The 20,589-nt window shown below is 40.0% G+C and overlaps 1 protein-coding gene across 1 annotated transcript in view; it reads left to right on the top strand.

Annotated features, from left to right (window-relative positions):
• Window positions 1-20,589, top strand: part of LOC128735315 (uncharacterized) — a 73,694-nt gene that overhangs the window by 22,652 nt on the left and 30,453 nt on the right. Inside the window, exons 3-6 of the mRNA XM_053829806.1 lie at window positions 11,521-11,567; window positions 12,503-12,907; window positions 20,241-20,396; window positions 20,458-20,586. Coding sequence (XP_053685781.1) covers window positions 11,521-11,567; window positions 12,503-12,907; window positions 20,241-20,396; window positions 20,458-20,586 — 737 coding nt within the window. The remainder of the gene's footprint in view (window positions 1-11,520; window positions 11,568-12,502; window positions 12,908-20,240; window positions 20,397-20,457; window positions 20,587-20,589) is intronic.

Consider the following 20,589-nt stretch of genomic DNA (forward strand, 5'->3'; position numbering starts at 1 on the left):
GTATGTATGTATGTATGTATGTATGTATGTATGTATGTATGTATGTATGTATGTATGTATGTATGTATGTATGTATGTATGTATGTATGTATGTATGTATGTATGTATGTATGTATGTATGTATGTATGTATGTATGTATGTATATCTGTATGCATGTATGTATGTATGTATGTATGTATGTATGTATGTATGTATGTATGTATGTATGTATGTATGTATGTATGTATGTATGTATGTATGTATGTATGTATGTATGTATGTATGTATGTATGTATGTATGTATGTATGTATGTATGTATGTATGTATGTATGTATGTATGTATGTATGTATGTATGTATGTATGTATGTATGTATGTATGTATGTATGTATGTATGTATGTATGTATGTATGTATGTATGTATGTATGTATGTATGTACAATTTGCAGTTTTGTAATTTGCATTGATATACAGTATTTGGTAGCACTGCTGTTAAAAAAAATAATATTTTTTAGGATTTATTGGTCAATTTCCTTAGGAAATGTAAAGATGATTTTTTTTTTAAACCAAATATTTTCGGAGATATAAGCAAAATAATTAAGAGGGTTTAACAAAAATTTCTTTTCTGTGAAAAGGATGTGCTCCCATCAACCGTGGGGGCCAATTTTGGGTTTTTGTTTTTTGACCTAAGACGAATAGTGTTACAAAATTTGCTTTAAATCCGTAAAAGTCGATTACACGGTTTTTGGATACCTCGCGTAGAATTACCCTAGGACATAATTTTTAGATTTAAACATTAACTTGAATTAACAATAACTTAAGAAAAAAGTTTATGTGACATATTTTGTTCAAAATCATACGTAGAATTTGAGTTTTATTAAAAGAAAGTAAAATTAGGGTATTTTCGAAAAATTTATCAAATTTTAAAGATTTTTTTCAAATTCGAAGGAGTATCCGTCTCGATAACACTTCACCAGATTTTAGGGCATAATTTAGGCTATATATTAAATATTAACCTCATTTCTAAATAAGCCCTTTTGAACAGTTACGCTTGATGAACAAAAATTAAGTTTCATAGAAAATGAATCCTTACGTGGCATCCAACACCTCAGCTAAATTTCTTTTCAATTAAAAATAGTCGAAACAAAAATGGCTCTTTTTCCAGCGCTTTTAAGCAGGAATTGCTCTAAAACATTTGAATCGTAATTTTCTTCTCTCACTGTTACCTGCAATCGGAACTGTTTGTGGCACTTCGGTTTTTGAATTATTGATTTACTACATATATTCATTCTGGAGTCTAATAAGGAAAATACAATAGTTGCTCGCAGTAAATTGAAGTTTAAAATATGGCTAACTGAATTATAAATACATATTCAGAAACTAATAAATAAAAATGATCTAGTAGAAAGGCCAGGTCACGCCGCTAGGTGGATTAATTCGGGTTTTTATTAGAGATAATGTAAACATTGAGAATGTCAAGAAACAGATAGTGTTGCCAGGAATCGGGAAACCAGTGCGCGCAGATATATTAAATTGCGCATCAAAACATAACATAAACTAAAATATGGTAAGACAATGTAATTATCGTGAATTAGAGTTAATTAGTTAATTAAATTATTATAATGATGTACCTTTTATTAGAACCGGAAGTAGCAATTTTAAAAAAGATATTAATCTTACGCTACTGGACGATAAACAAGTAAAACATATTAACAAAAAATATTTTCATTTGAGCAGAACCTCTTGATCTTTGATGATTTACAATTTTAGGTCAATGCATTAAATCGTTCACGTAAATGAATACTTACTTGTCATGGGATAGTTAGTTTCACTTCTTGCAAACCATACAACACGAACAGATGTATTGCGCTACATGGGGTCAAGTGCATAGCATTTTATTACATATAAAAACGGCATTACAAGTAAATTTACTCGAATAAACCACAGTTTGCTCATACGTTATAGTACCGGGAATGAAATTAACTATATTCAACACTGTGTAAAGATATTTTGAACACGATAAGCCTAGGCTCACCACCATTGTATGTTGATAAGCTTTGTTATTGAAATACTGAAGTGTTCTAATGAACGCAGTGCGTACCTACATTGTGAGAAAGCTTTTTGGCGAGAATACTAATTGTAAGCAATATTTTTTAACTTAGAAGTTATAAATAAATTAAATCCATTTGCGTCCAACCCATTCATCCACAATATGCTTAAATATTGGTTAAGTTCGGAATTAAAAAATGGAATCGCAGAGTAATAAGGGCATCCCTGCAGTTTATGTTGAAAAGATTACGATCGTTTTATTTCATTTTCATTTTTTAGCGCATAAGGGGGTCTAGAAGACCAGGTCGCTAGTAAGAAATATCTATGCCTTCCATGCTGTGCTAAGGTAGAGGGAAAGATTTGGCATCTCAGAATAATAATCCTGCTGATCAAGTGAATCCTGGCGCCCGATGCCAGATAGGGAGACGATAGATCAAAACGTAACGTAATGGATAGCTGAGATAAAGCTGAGAATAGTGTTGAATATATAAACAGAATGAGATTGCAGCGTGTAGATGACATAGATACCGTGTAGTTTTCTCATCAAAATGTTGTTGGAGACACATACCCTACCTTGTACCTACATACCTGCAATACAGGTTACCTGTATATTCGCTACCAACCTCCGTTTGTCGGTCCTACTTTGATGTTTGTATTTGTTCCGGTTAATCTTCCTTCCTTCCTGTCTATCTTTTGGGTTTTAATTCTAGTGCGTTAGAGCTGGTTAATTATGCGCCCTCGGTACCTGTTACGGCTCGCTAATAGGAGAAGGAAGCAGAAAATAAAACAGCGTAAATAAAAAAAACAGTTTAAAGGAGGTAACCTACCTTCTGCCGAAGAACCGAAACACAGCCGATCCAGCCAAATACAGACCAATAACATGCTTGTCAAGTCTGTACAAAGTGCTATCGTCGGTAATTAGTAGTAAAGTGCAGGACCATTGTGATGCCAACGGAGTGATGACAGAAGAACAGAAAGGCTACCGAAAAAACACACAAAGCAGCAAAGACCAAGTCATCATCGATGCAGTTATGCAGGTCAGGCAAGCCAAAATAAACGAAACCTTGGTATGGCGTACATCAACTATAAAAAAGCATACGACTCCGTACCACACACGTATCTCAGTAAGGTACTGGAATTGTATAAAATAGACGATGGCGTCATCAGGCTAATGAAGCACGCAATGAGAATGTGGAACACATCGCTGCACATTACCGACGGAGCAACAGTGTTACGGTCCAGAACTCTTAGCATAAGAAGGGGGATCTTCCAAGGTGATACCTTTAGTCCTCTATGGTTCTGCCTTGCGATGAACAGAACACTTAACCGGACCAGTTATGGCTACAAGTTGAAGAGTGGGACAACGAGAACAAAAATTACCCACACCTTTTATATGGACGATTTGAAGCTGTTTGCGGAAACGAAGGATCAACTGCATCAATTGTTGCAGGTGGGTTCGACGTTCAGCAATGATATCCGGATGGAGTTGGGCATCGATAAATGTCGACTATGTCGAAATACAATGGGTGTTTTCGTCGCAAACAGAAACCGCCGGACTCAAACCACTAATCCGGGTAATGTCACAGCTAATAATTTTACCAAGAACTCCAGGATCGAGATTATATGGTCATAAGGCGAAAGAGCAACGTAAAGAATCGGGATTAGCCTCTACGATGTCCAATGGTCTGTTCGAAGCCGACTCCGCCGCTGACATTGCCGACTTGTTCCGTTCTCATTTCAATAACGTTTTCACCAATGAACATCTCGAACCGCAGGATGTAGCCGTCGTCATCGAAAATGTTCCTCGACTTTCTGTACCTTTGTCGTAGTTTGTGATCTCCATTGAAATGGTTACGTCAGCTGGAAAAAGACTAAAATCATCCACGGGATATGACCCTGACGGTGTCCCGTCAATCATTCTGAAACGCTGTATGGAGACGCTAGCGGCACCGCTTGCAGCGGTATTCAACCTATCTTTGGCTACAGGCATTTTTCCAAACTGCTGAAAATAGTCATATGTTTTTCCTGTCTTTAACCGTTATGTGTACGGGAAATTTAACACCCATAAGTGTTCGGATGGGTACCCGGATACCCACCGAAATGAAATGCTTCTAACTTTATCAATTCTTGACCGATTTTGGATCTTGAACCGTCAAAAGATTGGAAAATTTGTCTATTTTTAGAGCATGAGACTTATCAAGCCAGGGACCACGTCTGGATCCCGTAAATCCGGATCTCCAGGACCATGTTCCGGATCCAAAACAAATGTGTACAATTGTCAATAAAACCACACAATATTGGTATCAAAATTCATGAAATCACTCCAGGAGTTGATGTTTATCCAGTTTGAGTCCATTTAACGAGTTGTGGTAGGAGTCAAAAACTATTCTACTTGCGCATAACTAAGGCTGTTGCTTTGACTTATCCTCGAAGACGACTTTTGACGATCCAAGTGGCCTCGGCCACGGTAACTAGATAGTACGGGATCTCGTGTTCTTCCCGTCATGGTAAAATCGACAGCCAGGCTACCGATTACACCGGTGTTTTAATTGCAGGCGGCAGTTAAACTACCCACATCGGGGCTTTCGCTGCTCGTACTACGGGAGCCGGATGGTACTGGGTCTCGGTCTATACCATAGGACCGATGGCTAACAAACAAATCTATCGCGCTGCGCTGAATGCTGGCTGGCACGCAGGCTTCATCGGGATACAGATGCGCTGCTCTTCTGCGCCTATGGAATAAAGTCCAAGAACAGGTCCCTCGAGGACCTGTTGTTTTCTTGTATATTTTCACTGGTAGTTTTACAATCTTTTGATTCACGTCTGTTTCTTTGTTACGTGTTCGTAAATTGTGCGTTTTAACAAATTTTGTTGTATAATTGTTTGGCACTAGTGTTGTCCTTTTAACTACATACAATAAACGATATCATCTTAATTTTATCTCACAATAAAAAAAACTGTTTTTAATTTAAAACAAGTACGATCCTCGCGCACTGATCGTTAAGTGTTCCCACCAACTAATGGTCCGCTGTTTATCGAGCCTAACCCTTTTATAATTTCGGTCAGTTAAAAATTGGAATCTTCTAAAGACTTCCAATTTTTAACGATCTTTTGTCCTGGCAACAATTATTCATTTGATAATACCCTAGGTTTTGAATAATTTGGTTGTATTCCTAATGGTATCTGTGAGCAACCCTGTAGGGGGGATCCCTCCGTCTAACGTGGACGTGGAGGGTTGTCGCACTTGCAGAGGAATCTTCTGATTGTATTAGAAAAGGCCTTCCCGAGAGAATTGCCCCTCCGTCCCAGACGTGAGACGCCAGACGTGGAGGAATATAACTCACTCAGTCGACCGTTTCTCTTGCAGATTATTGAGAAAGCTTTCCACCGTGAGTGACCCGTCCGTCCCGGTTGCGATGCGACAGACTTGAAGGGATATCGCTCACCTCGTTGACAGTTTTCTCAAACCTGTTTAGTTATGTCCGAGAGAGCTTTCCCAAGTGAGTGATCCGTCCGTCCCGGTCGCGATGCGACAGACTTGGAGGGATATCACCTACTCAGTAGACAGCTTCCTCAGGTCGTTTTAGATATGACCGAACTTTCCCGGGTGAGTGACCGCTCCACCCAAAGGTTTGGAGCGCTATCATTCAAACAGTCGACAGTTTGCTCAGAGATGGACTTAGGAAATTTGGATTGGGATTTACGAGCAGATTGAAAAAAGCATTTTAAATTGGCAGTGCTAATTTTATATAAAATATTTAACCAAAGGTTACATATTGAAGGAGGAATAGGTGTGATTGATGTCCAGGCACTTTGTGCCTCACAGATCCAACAGTTGCGGAGATATTTCGTAGAAAGCCAGAACCGTCATGAAATCTACCACACTGTTTGCGAGGCAGACCACGGGTTCAGCGCTCTGCACCTGGCGCAGCATGACTATCAGCTGAACTGCGTTCTTAAAACCGACGAGGAAAAGATCGCAACGTGGAAGCAAAAAGAGCTGCATGGGACGCACCCCCATAAGTTAGAACAATCACACATAGGCAAAGCAGCATCAAACACGTGGTTGATGCGAGGTGATCTCTTTTCGGAGACAGAAGGATTCATGGTAGCCATCCAGGACCGGGATATTGCAACGAAGAACTACCGCAGGTACATATTTCACGAAAGCATAGAGGATCGTTGCCGAAAGTGCAATGTAATAGGGGAGTCGATTGAGCATGTTGTTGCAGGCTGCCACGCGTTAGCAGAAACAGCCTACCTCAATCGCCGCAATACGGTTGCTAAGATTGTGCACCAACAACTTGCTTTGAAGCACAACTTGGTAAACTGCTACGTACTCTACTACAAATACATGCCCCACCCAGTCCTGGAAAATGACTGTGTAAAACTGTACTGGGATCGCGAGATCATCACGGATATCCTCATACGTGCCAATCGCCCTGACTTTTGTCTACAACAAAAGGATGAAGCGGGTATCCCTCATCGATATCGCTGTACCGCTAGACTACAATGTGCAGTCAACTTTCTCGACCAAAATCACGGAATACCATGATTTGGCCGAAGAGCTACGGCAAATGTGGCACCTTGAGGAAGTACGTATAGTTCCAGTAGTAATCTCTGCTACTGGACTAGTTCCCTGTACCCTACTGCGCTCCTTAGATGAGCTGGAGCCGCGCGACGACCTACAACATATCCAGAGAGCGGTGATTCTTGGTACCTGCAACATTGTGCAGAGGTTCCTGAACCACCATAACTGATCCAACCGTAGCATATAGTTAAACATTTAAAAAAATATAAAACTTATGAATGAGACCACAGAGCCTAACCCCTTTGGCAAAACGGATAGCCCGGGGTAGGTGAAAGTTTCCAGCGTTACTGCTGAGAAGTGAAAAATTCTGATAATAATAATAATAATAATAATAATAATGGTAGGACCCTAAACCTCTAAGGAAGTACCCTCTCTTACCTTTTGCCTTTTCGTTTTACCGGAGAATATGACTCCTCGCGTCACCTGGATTTGTCATTGTTCTACACTTTCACTCTCTTCTGATGTAGGTCGTCAAATGATACTTCACTACACTACAGTTTCTTCTTTGTTTTAGGTCGTCGAAGATTGTCGATAGATGTTCAGTCGATTTTCCAGCAAATAAACCAAACTGAAAGAAAAGTGAACAAAAAAACACAAAACGCCTTGGGCTACTGCCCTGGATAGATTAAAAATTCGCGACTCGGGTAAGCCAAGTCAAAGGTAATATCTTTGTGATGACGCTCACCAATGCCTGAATCAATGTAAAAAATTCAACATCGTGATTCGTAAGTGGAATCTTCATACATCTTGCTACATTAGAAGTTAAATTAATTCCTCTGACTAGAGATGCCAATACCGAGAGGTATTTTGAAAACCGGTTTTTCGGTATTGATAAATGCAATACCGGTAAAACCAGAAAAACCGGTAAAAGTTAACTCTTGAAAACTATATTTAAAAAACATATGATTTGAAGAAGACCCTTCCATAATCAATGATTCTAAATTTCTGTCACATAGTTAATTGACTAGTTCATTAAAAAATAATATTTAACAATGCGAAGAGAATTTACTGTGTCATCTTTTAAACGAGAACAAATTTCAATGAAAAACTTCCGGAGGCAATACAGTAACTCGAACAGCAGTTGTGCGATACTTGAAATATGTTCCGAGAGTAGTTTTAGAGTTAGTAGTTCGTAGAGTTTGCAATTTTTCCGCTACAGCGATTCGACAGCAGCCAAGGCTGGTTCTAGCACTGCGACAATTTCTTATTTCTTCATGAATTCTTCATTGCTTAAGTAAAGCGTATCCTTGTTTCTCAGCAACGAAAACAGTTCTCTTCAACGACCCCATCGACATCAGTAACAGAGGAACTCAACATGCAAGATGGCATGATCACATCGATAGCGATTTGCGACTTGTGAGACGACTGAGAAATTGGCGACGAGTAGCCCATGGATTGGAACGAGTTGAATGGAGACGACCGCATGAGGCACTTCGGGTCTATGCTGACAGCGGTGAGGTATTTCAGGGTTTTCCCTTTGGAAGAACTACATAATTGAGTTATTTTTTGTAGAACCTTCAATTATGAATTTAATATTCCCCGTGCTTTAAAAGTTTTACCAGCGATTCAGGCTTCTTGAGTTGTTATTTAATCATGCAAAAAAATACCGAAAATACCGGTTTTTGGTCTTGGGAAAACCGGTAATTCGGTATTGAAAGATAACTCGGTAATACCGGTAAAACCGGTATAGCATCCCTACCTCTGACCGATACCTCTGGCACACTATCACATTTGGCATCACTAGTGTGCATCTTTCATTTATGTAAAGATACAGACAAGCCCTGGAAGCGTGCTAGTCCGCGTTTCTCAGCGCGGGCCTTCGGAGAAAGGCTCCGTTCCTATGTTCCTATGAAATTGACCGAACTCGTGTTTTAGTCTTTGACCTTGAAATGCGGTCAGGCGTTAATATTAATATTTTTTTTGAAACGGTAGGGCCTTTCTCCGAAGACCCGCGCTGACAAACGCGGACTAACACGCTTTCGGACGAACAACGTCACACGCAGTACCTTGCAAGTCGTAAGGACCTGCATGGTGTCGTCGTCCTGAAAGTAAAAACAAGTTAGATTAAAACTTCTCGGTCGGTGGTTTCTACAGTAGGTGGAGGAAGAGGCACAATTTGTGTCTAAAAATAGCCCAACCCATGTCGCTACGTTAATAACGGGGGTTGTGCAGACTTCTTTTGCCCAGCGCCTCTATGGTTCCAAGGGACACGGGTACCAGCGAGCCACACGCCCTGGCAGGTGTTGTGGGTTCAAATCCGGTTATAATCTCTGATTATAGCTTGGTTCGACCCATGCACCTTCCAGCATTGGACAAAAGATAGGAGTCACAACGACAACTTGTTAAGCGTAGCTACCTATTACCCCCCCCTTCCTTACCACTCTTTCCCCTCCTTTCCCAAAAAATTTTCATTACTTTTCCCTATCGTCCCTCCATCAGTTGTAAAAACCATCGTTTCAAAAAAAATTAATATAAATGCCTGACCGCATTTCAAGGTCAAAGACTAAAACACGAGTTTGGTCAAGTTTTTGAATTTAAATGTTTTAACCAATCACATCCAAGCACTCTTTTGCTTCCTTTGTCCCAGACGACTAGAGATGGGCGAACGCTCACGAACCGTTCAAATGCACCGGTTCACAAGAAAGAGCGTTCAATCGAACGGCTGTTGAAAAAGAACCACTAAAGTGACAGGTAACTCATTTTCGGTTCGTCGAAACCAAGTGCGCATGAATCTCAATGAAAACTTCTAAATCTTTTGCTCGAAAACTTTCGGAGTAGCAGTCGATGAACGCGGCAGAAAATATTGACTGCAAGCAAAAGGCAACAAATCGCATCATCGTATCATCACGAAATCGATCTGTGCTGCGTAACGAAAACACCAGGTAATCAAATTTGTAGCGTACAGTTCATAAAATCGCCCAAATGTTGAGTACGAAAAAATATTGTTAGAACTTTATCGAGCAAAACTGAGCAGACTCCCGCACAACAATCATCGTTGAGCAAATTAGATTTACTGATGACAGGTGACCGCAAGTGACTGAGCTCCAATGTCATTTCTTTAGTCAGTTTCTTTAAGAACCACGGTTCTTCGAACGCACTCGAGACCCGAAGATAACACGAAGTTTGGTTCGTGGAGCGCAATCTATCCAACTGTCAACTTAGTGAATAAACAGGACAAACCTACCGTGAGCCATGAGCCGCTGATTTGAGACGGTTTGCAGCAGAAAATGAACGGTTCAGAGCCGCTCATATGAATGATCTACAGACGACGGTTTTATACACCTGCGATTTCGTTGGCTTCGGTTCCAAAAAATAGTGACCAAGCGAACCCCTTCCTGGTCATATTTTCCTAGTGTATTAGACGAAGTTGATGTCCAGAAAGTAAATCGTATCGAAGAAGTGCCCAACCACCCCATTTCTTCAACCAGTTTTACCCAGCAGTCTAGGGATGAGAAAATTATCATTAACTACCGATAGTTATCAGTATGCAATAATATCACTAAGTATCAATAAAGTTTCGCTATTAATAATATTTACTGATACAGTTACGTCATCCCGTTACACTGGTATGTGGGTAGTTGCGTACGATAACGAGGATGACACAATGTGTCGTCGTTGGTGTCGGTAGCTTCAAGCAGTCGACTCCATTCAACTCAATCTTGGGCTATTCGTTGTCAATTTCCCAGACGTCCCATTCAACTCAATCTTGGGCTATTCGTTGTCAATTTCCCAGACGTCTCAGAAGTCGCAAATCACTTTCGACTGGGTCGACCTTTTTTCACGTTGAGCTTCCTGCTCCGAGATCCGGTGGGGTTGTTGAAGAGAACTGTTTTCCTCGCATTGTCGTCCGGCATCCTTACGACGCGCCCGGCCCACCATAACCTGCTGACTTTCGCCGGATATATGATGGGAATTTCTATAAGCAGCGCATGTAGTTCTTGATTAACACACCTCCGCAACTCCGCATTCAGTTTGTACCCCGCCAAATATCGTTCGCAATACCTTCCGCTCGAACACGACTTCAAGTTCATAAAGAACTACAGGTTTAATGAACTTGTGCGTTGTCAGCTTCATACAGCAGCGTATGCTTCTTGATCTTACAATCGTTTTGCCAAGGACAAAGTGGGCCCGATTTCCCGCTTGAATGCGCCGCTGGATCTGGTTACTAGTGTTGTTATCCGCGCTCACCAGCAATCCCAAATACACGAACTCATCTACCACTTCTAGTTTATCGCCGTCACCGGTTACCGTCTGTGGGAGGCACACGTTTGTTTGCTTTCAGCTTCTTCCTTTCATGTATTTAGTCTTCGATGTCAGTTTATCAAGACAACCAGTTTCGTGCATTATGTGCCATAACTGGTCTCGATCGACTGTATCATATGCTGTTTTGATATCAATAAAGATATCATGCGTAAGCACGATGTACTCTTGACATTTTTGCAAGATTTATCGGATGGTAAAAATTTGATTCGTAGTTGCACGAGCTCTCATGAAGCCAGCCTGGTAAACTACAATATAAACTTACAATGACTAACGCGGTATTAGTAATACAATTTCCTATTTTTTGCTGCAATGTCGCGATGGGTAAAATTACTGATAATTACTGATAGTTATCTGTAAAATACTAAAAACTACTGATAGTTATCGAATATCGGTAACGATTTTTAATGATAGTTCCCATCCCTACCGCAGTCACTAAAATCTAATCAAAATTGAGTCTTGTACGAACACTTAGTTAACAGAATATTATGAAGCATTTTTTATGCGGCCAGATATTTCCTTGTTCAACTTTTGTTATCGGAAAGCTGTCAAGATTTATACAAACTGAGTAGATATTTCATGAGTAACTTAATAAAAATGTAACTTGGCTGAATTTTTTTTCCACGTTATCTACTTGTAGATCCCGTCGTGGACATGGACTCACACAAAGAAGACGATACGAGCGAGGTAAGTACACCGGTATTGATGTGATGTTGCAGTTGTAAACCGTAATAATCTACGCGCGATACAGTCAAATTTGCACTAATCGTCGATTTTAACAAAAACCTCAATTAATTAATCTGAGCTGTTTTCACTAACAGTTTAAGTGTTGTTCATATCATCTTTTGGCTTAATCAGATCAGCCCGTCTAACTAAAGTTTTTCTCAAAATCGACGATAAGCTTAGTGCAATTAACGAAATTTGACTGTATTCGGTTTTATTCTATCCAGCTTTTTACGAGCCATAATGGCGGACGTGTTCGTAATATTTGATCAGCATTTTTGACAGTTCCCTAGTACATCGCACGTTTTCTTTCCGCGCGTTCACGGTAAAACTAAAGGAATGCACGAAAAGAAAACGTGCGATGTATTTGGGAAATGTCAAAAATGTTGTTCAAATATTACGAACACGTCCGCCATTATGGCTCGTAAAAAGCTAGATACAAATATAATCTATAAAAATTCAGTGATGCCAGTGCCCGTACTTGTCTAGCAGCTATAAGGTCTATTGGTACCCAGGTGATCAATAAGCATTACCAATGCTATTCAAATGCAATCCAAGAAGCATTTCGGTCACCTTAAATGCTACTTAAAAACTATTTTGACAAAATATACAGCTACTTTACTACTAATTCTCTTATAGTGCTACCAATGTTTATTTTTGCAGCTGATTACCGACAAGAAGAATTTAAATAGAATTTTGGTTGCCAAATTAATGCGTGTCAAAACTAATAAACAGTAATGCTTTTTGGTTAGCTGGCTAGCATACATATACTGTAGACATAGTTGAAAATGTTAATATGCAATGAAAAGGATGAATATTTGCGATTTAGATTAACCAACTCGATTTATTCATGTACAAGGTAGAATAATATACTGCTTTTTGTTATATTTTTTACATAGAATATAGATGAAGAAGTGCTGGAACTCGAACATCTAAAGCATCAAACCACTGCAGGACCAGGAGCAAACACTAAGGAAGAAATCTTACCGCAACTAGAAAAACAATTGGAAGAGGAAGCAAAAGCGTCCGCAACTATTTTGTCTTCTAATGAAGAAGGTTTGGAAAGTGCGGAGAGTGATGATGGCGGCATTGGTGATGATGTAGATAGTAGTAATAAAAATGTTGATTACGCGGAAAAGATAGCGAAAGCTTCCGAAAACATGTTGCTGAAAACGTTGGCCGAGTATCATCATAAACAACAGCAACAACAACATATTGAAGACCACCACTTTATTTCTCACACACAAAATGCCGGCATACGAAAACACCCAGACAGTATAAAAGACAGCAGTATTTTGATGAAGGTAATTTTACATATCGGTGCGAAGCATTACGAAATAGAACAAATGTACACGCAGAAAAATGATGGTAGTTTGAAACAGCAATTCCCTGTTGTTGAGTTCAACTTGTACCATATTTTTGAATCAAAAAAAAATATTGTTTAACCCATTATGCCCCACACTTTTCCCAGCAGGGATAGAAAGTTGAAACTTTCAGGAAAATTCTCTTTTAGGTCAACTAAGAAAAAGCCGCTGACATGTATTTTTAATTTTGACCCTGTGTTCCGCAACGCTGGGCGTTAAGGGTATACCGTTTTTGCATACCTTCATTATTATGCATATAAATACTTCATATTTTTTACCGTTAAATAAAACTAGGGATTTTTATAATGTTTCCGGGATATTTTGAACAATCGAAAGATAAGATTTACATGCATTTGTTTACTAAAAAGCAACGACTTCAAATGAAACATCTGCAGCGAACGAACGAAAACAAACGTTCCCGTTGCAAATTTTGAATATCGTTTCTTCCTAACGTTGCGTATTTGGCAACGCAAGGCTTAGAACCTTTCATAAAATTACAAAAGTATAAAAGTAGGGTAGATGATCCATTAGTTGCGCCACTAAGCACAATATAACTTCATTTTGCTTGTTTATTGAGGTATATGCTTCAATTAATGCTTGTGGGATATAAATTTATCAAAAACAAGGTATTTGTCACAAGGCAAGTCAATTGCATTCGTTGTACGAGAAGCTTTATAAAGAAAAATTGAATTTTCCGATTCAATTATATTGTACCAACAGTTGCGCTAATGCTTCCTTAATTAAGTTTAATGTTTCTTTAATTGTGCTATTCCATATACATTGCTAGGTTGCTAAGTGAAAAAACATTGTGGCAAAACTATAGATGAGCGCCTATAGTTGTGCGCTCCAACTGCACATTAGATTTTGGAAAATTGGTATTTTAGCAAATAATGCTTTAATTTTAAATGGTGTAGTGTAACTACCAATGCTTCTTAAAGCCTGTTTTATATAATGAATGTAATTGTTTTATCTAAAATGCTACGGTAACGAAAATATGCATTAATAATGAATAGTAGCGGAACTATTGGTACTACCACAACTATTGGATCAACTTCCCTAATCAAAATTATGAAACAAAGTGTTTTTTGGCAAGCAACCGATTCTTACTAACACTGATTAACAGGTCAGACGTAAATAGAGGTAAAATCGAGTTATATGAGCATTTTTCCTCAACTGTCTGAAAAATAGCAAAACCTGTTGTTTTATCACAGCTGTAATTATGTTACATGTAACATCTGACCTTTGAGCAAAAACAAGTCGATTAGATTTTTTTCTTATCTTTCTTTGTTTCTCAGGGTCCAAGTTGATATCTTAAACAGAGTCTTCTCTAGAATCGAATGAAAGTGCGTTGCGTTTTCGCAACGCTGGGAGGAAATTTGATAGAAACTAGCAATAATTCGAAATAACAAACCTTATTGTTGAACTAAAAAGTCAAACAGGTAGAATCAAAAAAATATCTGGTTTAGCCTTCAGTCTACAATATTTTTTGTTGAATTTATACAGAATTTTTTTGCATTTACAATTTTTTTCTATGTGTATAAGGTATACCGGGTCAAGTAAAAATCCCAGGTAGTATTTTTGCTTTTGTTTTCATGCAAGTTCTGACAGTTCGGCATGAGTTTTCGTGTAAAAGCGAACAGGCTTAAAAATCATGTTTACCTTCGTAGTTGCGAATTAGTAAACTTTTCATTCAACTTCAATACCATAACCGTATGCTGGCACCTTACGCTTAACACCACTCAAAAAGTGTTGTACAACATGCAGCTTCTTCTGTACGGAAACCCACTTTTTCTTCATGTCTTTCTCAGGTTTGACCTCCTTGGGACGTTTCCGTATTGCCTGCTTCATAATAGCATAGCATAATATTTTTTGATGGGCCTTAGTTCCGGTGCGTTGGGAGCGTTTATGTCTTTGGGTACGAAAGTGACTCCGTTGGTTTCGTACCACTCCAATACATCCTGTAAATATTGGCGCGAAGGTAGATCCGGCCAGAAGATCGTTAGGCCCTCGTGTTGCTTCGAGAGAGGAAGCAGACGCTTCTGTAGACTCTCCTTGAGGTAGATCTGCCCGTATTCAGTCCCGGTAGTCACGAACGGCGTACTCCGTTTGCCACATGATGCATTTCTTGACCAAATCAGGTATTTCTTGGCAAACTATGAAAGTTTCTGCATCCTTACCTCCTCCGGAACATCAAAGTTGTGCTGGGTGGTGAAGTACAGTAGCCCCGGAAGCTGCTAGAAGTCCGCCTTGATGTAAGTTTCATCATCCATGATGAGAGAGTTGAGGATTTTCCAGGTGCTTGCGCAAAATAAATTCGCTACGTTGCTTTTCGGGTGATGCCATTTTTCCAATTTTTCGAAAAACTGACCACCATGAAAATACAGTGTAAACAATACACTCTAAACTACTTCTAACCAAATTTTCAAGAGAAAATACCCAGTGGGTAATTTTCTACAGCGTTTCTTCTGTGATGCAATTTATTTATTTATTTATGTATATATTTATTTATATATTTATTTATTTTATTTGATACACTCATCTGACAATGTCTTAATGAAGGTCACACAAACTCTTACAAAGCATATGTTCTTGACAATTTTTGAACAAAAATTCTAGTAGGCTCTACAAATTCGTACAGTTCTTCAACCCGAGTGAACATCCGGATGCATGACGTCACTGGTTCGTTGTACCCAAACGTGGTTCGGTGGAATTCCGTGTGCAATAAAGCTGTAGTTTGCAGAGATCTTTGAGATGCTCGAAAATTCATCTTAGAAAGCAGCGTCGGCGAATCAATATCGTTGTTCAAAATTTTTGCTAGAAACGTTGCCTGCTGAACATTTCTGCGCCATTCTAGTGTGTCCAAACCGAGCAGAAAACAACGTTCACGATAAGGAGGAAGCTTCTCAGGGTCTCTCCAAGGCAAATCTCTGAGGGAAATGGCCATGGCCATGACGGAGGGAATTTTTTCGAGTGCGTGGAAGACTGCCGCAATTACGCCCGTCCATAAAGCAGGAAGTACCCATGACGTCACCAACTACCGTGGTATTTCGATTCTGAGCTGCTTACCGAAGGTTTTCGAAAGTCTTATCCACGATTCGCTTTACCCGAAGGTTCATCATATCATTTCGGAATGGCAGCATGGGTTTGTGAAAAAACATTCTACGATTACAAACTTGATGGCGTATGTCACTTCATTGACAAACGCACTTGAAAAGCGTCAGCAAGTCGATGCCGTTTATGTCGATTTTGCTAAAGCGTTCGACAGGGTGCCACATTTTCTGTTGGTATCGAAGCTAGAAAGGATGGGATTTCCTGAGTGGCTAACACGGTGGATACTGTCGTATCTAACCGATCGCAGTGCGTTTGTACGTATAGATGGAACTAGTTCGCAGTCATTTGAGATTCAATCCGGTCTGCCCCAAGGAAGTCACCTTGGCCCATTGCTGTTTATCCTTTTTGTAAATGATTTGTGTAGCATCATAAAATCTTCCAAGTATATGTACGCTGATGACCTGAAGTTCTTTCGTGTAGTAGCATCAAGAGTTGACTGCTGTGCTTTGCTCGACACATTGCCGTTACTACTGCTAAGGCTTGCTAGGCTTCATCAAAAGGAATACGCAGCAGTTCAACGATATCTACTGTCTGAAATCGCTTTACTGTTCAATCGTGCGCAGTATTCTTGAATACGGGGTGCTTGTGTGGGCACCTTATTATGCTGTTCAAATCAACCGGATAGAACGAATCCAGCGTCAATTCGTTCGGTACGCTCTGCGCAGGTTACCCTGGGATGATCCTGTTCGTCTACCTCCGTACGAAAACAGATGCGTGCTTATACGTCTACCCACTCTGACAAATAGGAGAAGTATGTTGCAACGATTATTTATCTACGATTTTCTGGAAAATAACGTGGATAGCCCGGAGCTACTAGGTCAAATTCGGTTCAACGTACCTCCTAGGCTTACCCATCGAGCGGATTTCTTCCGGCTTCCTTTACACCATACTCTTTTCGCCCGAAATAACCCGATTGATGTGTGTTCCCGCGAATTTAATAGTGTATCTGACTGTTATGAGTTTAATGTAACTAGAACAACTTTTAAAAATAGAATAAGTTTACATTAAGAACTGTCTGTACGATATAATCGAAGACCAGGAAATAAAAGAAAAAAAAAATACAGATAAATCGTCTTTGGATGCGTTCGATTCTTAGAATCCAGATGAGCTGGTGTGGTTGCTAAATCACGCAGGCGTTTTCAAGCAAAGGATGGACTAATGCACAGTATAAAAATTTCAAGCAGTGAGGGTTTTTAAAATCTCTTCCGATTTTAGAGATAAATCCTAGCTGTCGGGATGCTTTGGAAATAATAGCAGACCTTGCTCCACCCTCCGGAGAGTATTTCCGTTTATATTGTAGTCAAAGATGACAGGGTTTTGAGCGCGATGGAACGTTATTATCTCACATTTTGCTGTGCTCACTATCAAGTAGTTGATCTTACACCAATTCACAAAGGCATCTAACAATCTTTGGAGCCGACGACAATCGTCGATGGAGCGCACGGAAACAATTTAGCATCGTCAGCGTAGATAAGTGTGCATCCGGATTCTAGTAGCATAACTACATCGTTAAAAAACAATATGAACAGCAAGGGCCCCATATTACTTCCTTGACACACTAGATTTGTTTGTAAACACAGATGAAACAGTAGATTCTAACTTGACTTGCAAGACTCTATCGCGTAAATATGATTCAATCCAAGCCAATAGCTGCTCTGAGGCTCTCAAACGATGCAATTTCCATAGAAGGATGCGATGATCGGTCGAATGCAGCTTTTATGTCAGTGTAAACTGCGTCGACTTGTGCTTTTTCTTCAAGTTGCGTGATGCACAAGGAGGTAAAGTCGAGTAGGTTGGTGGAAACCGATCGGCTAAGCATGAACCCGTGCTGGTAGGCTGATATATAATTTTTGGTACGGTTTAGCATGGCAGTGCCCACAATAATTTCAAAAAGTTTGAAAGCTGCAGACAAGCTGATAATTCTTCCGAAGTTCCTAACATTCCGACGATCGCCACTCTTATGAACGGGAAACATGAAGAATCGTTTCCAAATACTAGGAAATTTTCCTTGTGGAAAAGACTTGAAAATACAACAAAGTGGTAAAGATAACTCAAATGCGCAGCGACAAAAAATAGCGGCTGAGATTCCATCAGGTCCGGGGGAAAATGATCGCTTCAATCTACGGACTGTTTCAACAATCATCACTGAAGTAATTTCGAAAGTGTCGAGGTCGACGAGTCCTTCGGGAACATTCACTGCAGCCAATCCAGCTTCTGCGTCGGAGGCGAATTCATTTGCAAATACCTAAGAGAAAAAGGATGCAAACATTTCGCCGGAGTCTAGTGGAGCACGATTCTGAGTCATCAAAACAGACGTTGGCGGGAATAGAATTGCATTTGCGTTTCGAGTTTACAAAACTCCAAAAATCTTTCGGGTTTCTTCTCAGGTTAGTTTGCACACGGAAAACATATGAGTTATACAGGGAGGCGTTAAGCTGACGAGACTCGTCACTGGTACGTTTATATTCACGTTTTAATTCTGCGGATTTACGGCTTCGGTATTTACGTTAAGTATTGCGCGAACGTTTTAAGTCTCGTAAAAGATTAGTACTCCAGGGCGGTGTGGAACGTTGCTTAACCCATTAAGCCCCACACTTTTCCCAGCAGGGATAGAAAGTTGAAACTTTAAGGAAAATTCTCTTTCAGATCAACTAAGAAAAAGCCGCTGACATGTATTTTTAATTTTGACCCTGTGTTCCGCAACGCTACGTTGCGAAAACGCAACACTGGACGTTAAGGGTATACCGTTTTTGCATACCTTCATTATTATGCATATAAATACTTCATGCTTTCTTACCGTTAAATAAAACTTGGGATTTTTTTTTGGGATTTTGAGTATTAATAAAGATTAAATGAACGAGTAAAAGTATTACCACAGAGAACAGACATCCATTCAGGAACAAATTTTTTGGGAATTCTTGGATAAAATTTCAAATTAAAATCACCTAATATGCTAGCGTCACCACCACTATAGTTTCCCAATGGCCAACTCATTCCGCGCTCGTCGTTACTTGGTTACTTAGATAGTTTTTCCAAGCTCTTTTTTCCTCTCTATACCTCTTGTTGGCATTCCCTGTCAAACCAATAATTTCGTGCACTCGAGGTTTCCACTCATAGCACCGAAGTTGCGGCCTCGTTAATGGCCGAGCGTATCATACTCCATCCGTTTTCGAGGGTCGAAGCATCTAGCTCCACAGAAGAAGGCAGAGCTTCATCCAGTACGCGCACGTAGTTTTCAGCAACTGGCGGGATGTTTAACTGCCGAATGTTTACCCGAGAAGGGCGGCTTTGTCGCGAGGTATAAACCGTCGATAGTTTTGAGCTACTATCTAGGTAATGGTCCGAGTGGATATCCGTATCCCGTAGGGAGCGTATGTTGGTGATTTTCGAGAAAAACCGGCCCTCGATAAGAATATGGTCGACTTGATTCGAAGTTCGTTGGTCAGGTGATCTCCAGGTGGCTTTGTGGATCTTTGTGGGAAAACAAAGTGCTTCTGGTCACCAAATCTCGGGAAGCTGCAAAGTTGATGCATCGCTGGCCGTTGTCGTTCGTGTCGGTGTGCAGGCTATGGGGCCTATCACCGGTGTATACATTGCTTCCCTGCCGACCTGGGCGTTTATATTCCCGATGACGATCTTGAAGTCCCGTGATGAACAATTATCGTACGTTGCCTTCAGCTGCCTATAGAACGCTCCCTTCTCGTCGTCGGGAACTTCAATCTGCGAAGAGTGGCGTATCTAGTTCTTCAATCATTTAGTTTATTCTTAGACCTTTGCAACGATGAATTTAGATTTTTGAAACTTGTTTCGAAACGGAAGTTATGGACGAATGCCAAAAGATGGCCCAACCTGGACAACATTCCCTTATCAGAACAAGTGAAACATTGCCCTATAGGCATCTCTATTTGCAACTACGGAGTTGCTGATCTTTGTTTGGTTTTTGTGCGAGAAAAAAGAGAAGGATGTATTTTTGCAACCTAACTAGACCCTACCTTAGGTAAATTTGTGGTTAGCGATAATAACAATTTCCGTAATTCTAGATTATTTAGTGACAATCGAGGTATCTCAATGTTTTGGTCATCGATACTACTGGTTAAATTAATGCAGATTTCCATGTACAAGGAATTTTATTGACAAATAACCTATTTTCTATTATATTTAGTTACTTCCAGGTGTATCAAGATATAATTACGGTCAACAAAGTTCTGATTCCACAACACCGGCGGTGTCAGAATTATCCATTGCATCACAATCCGAGCACAATTCGAATTCTTACCATGACACCAATTCCCAGACTAGCAACGGTCAACGACGCAGTGTAAGGCTGTTTTTGGACAATTCATTGGTTTTTATAATTGTTATATTGTTTGCTATTCCAGAATGCTGAGGTGCTGTTACGACATAGCGGCGGGCAATATTCTGCTTTTGACATGGCTCAATACGTTTTTTGGACTGGAGATGAGGCAGGTGTAGCGCGTGCGGTAGAAGAACTGATCCAGAAGGGCCTGGTA

The sequence above is a fragment of the Sabethes cyaneus genome, chromosome 1 (assembly GCF_943734655.1).
Source record: "Sabethes cyaneus chromosome 1, idSabCyanKW18_F2, whole genome shotgun sequence".
In the NCBI taxonomy this organism is placed as follows: Eukaryota; Metazoa; Arthropoda; class Insecta; order Diptera; family Culicidae; genus Sabethes; species Sabethes cyaneus.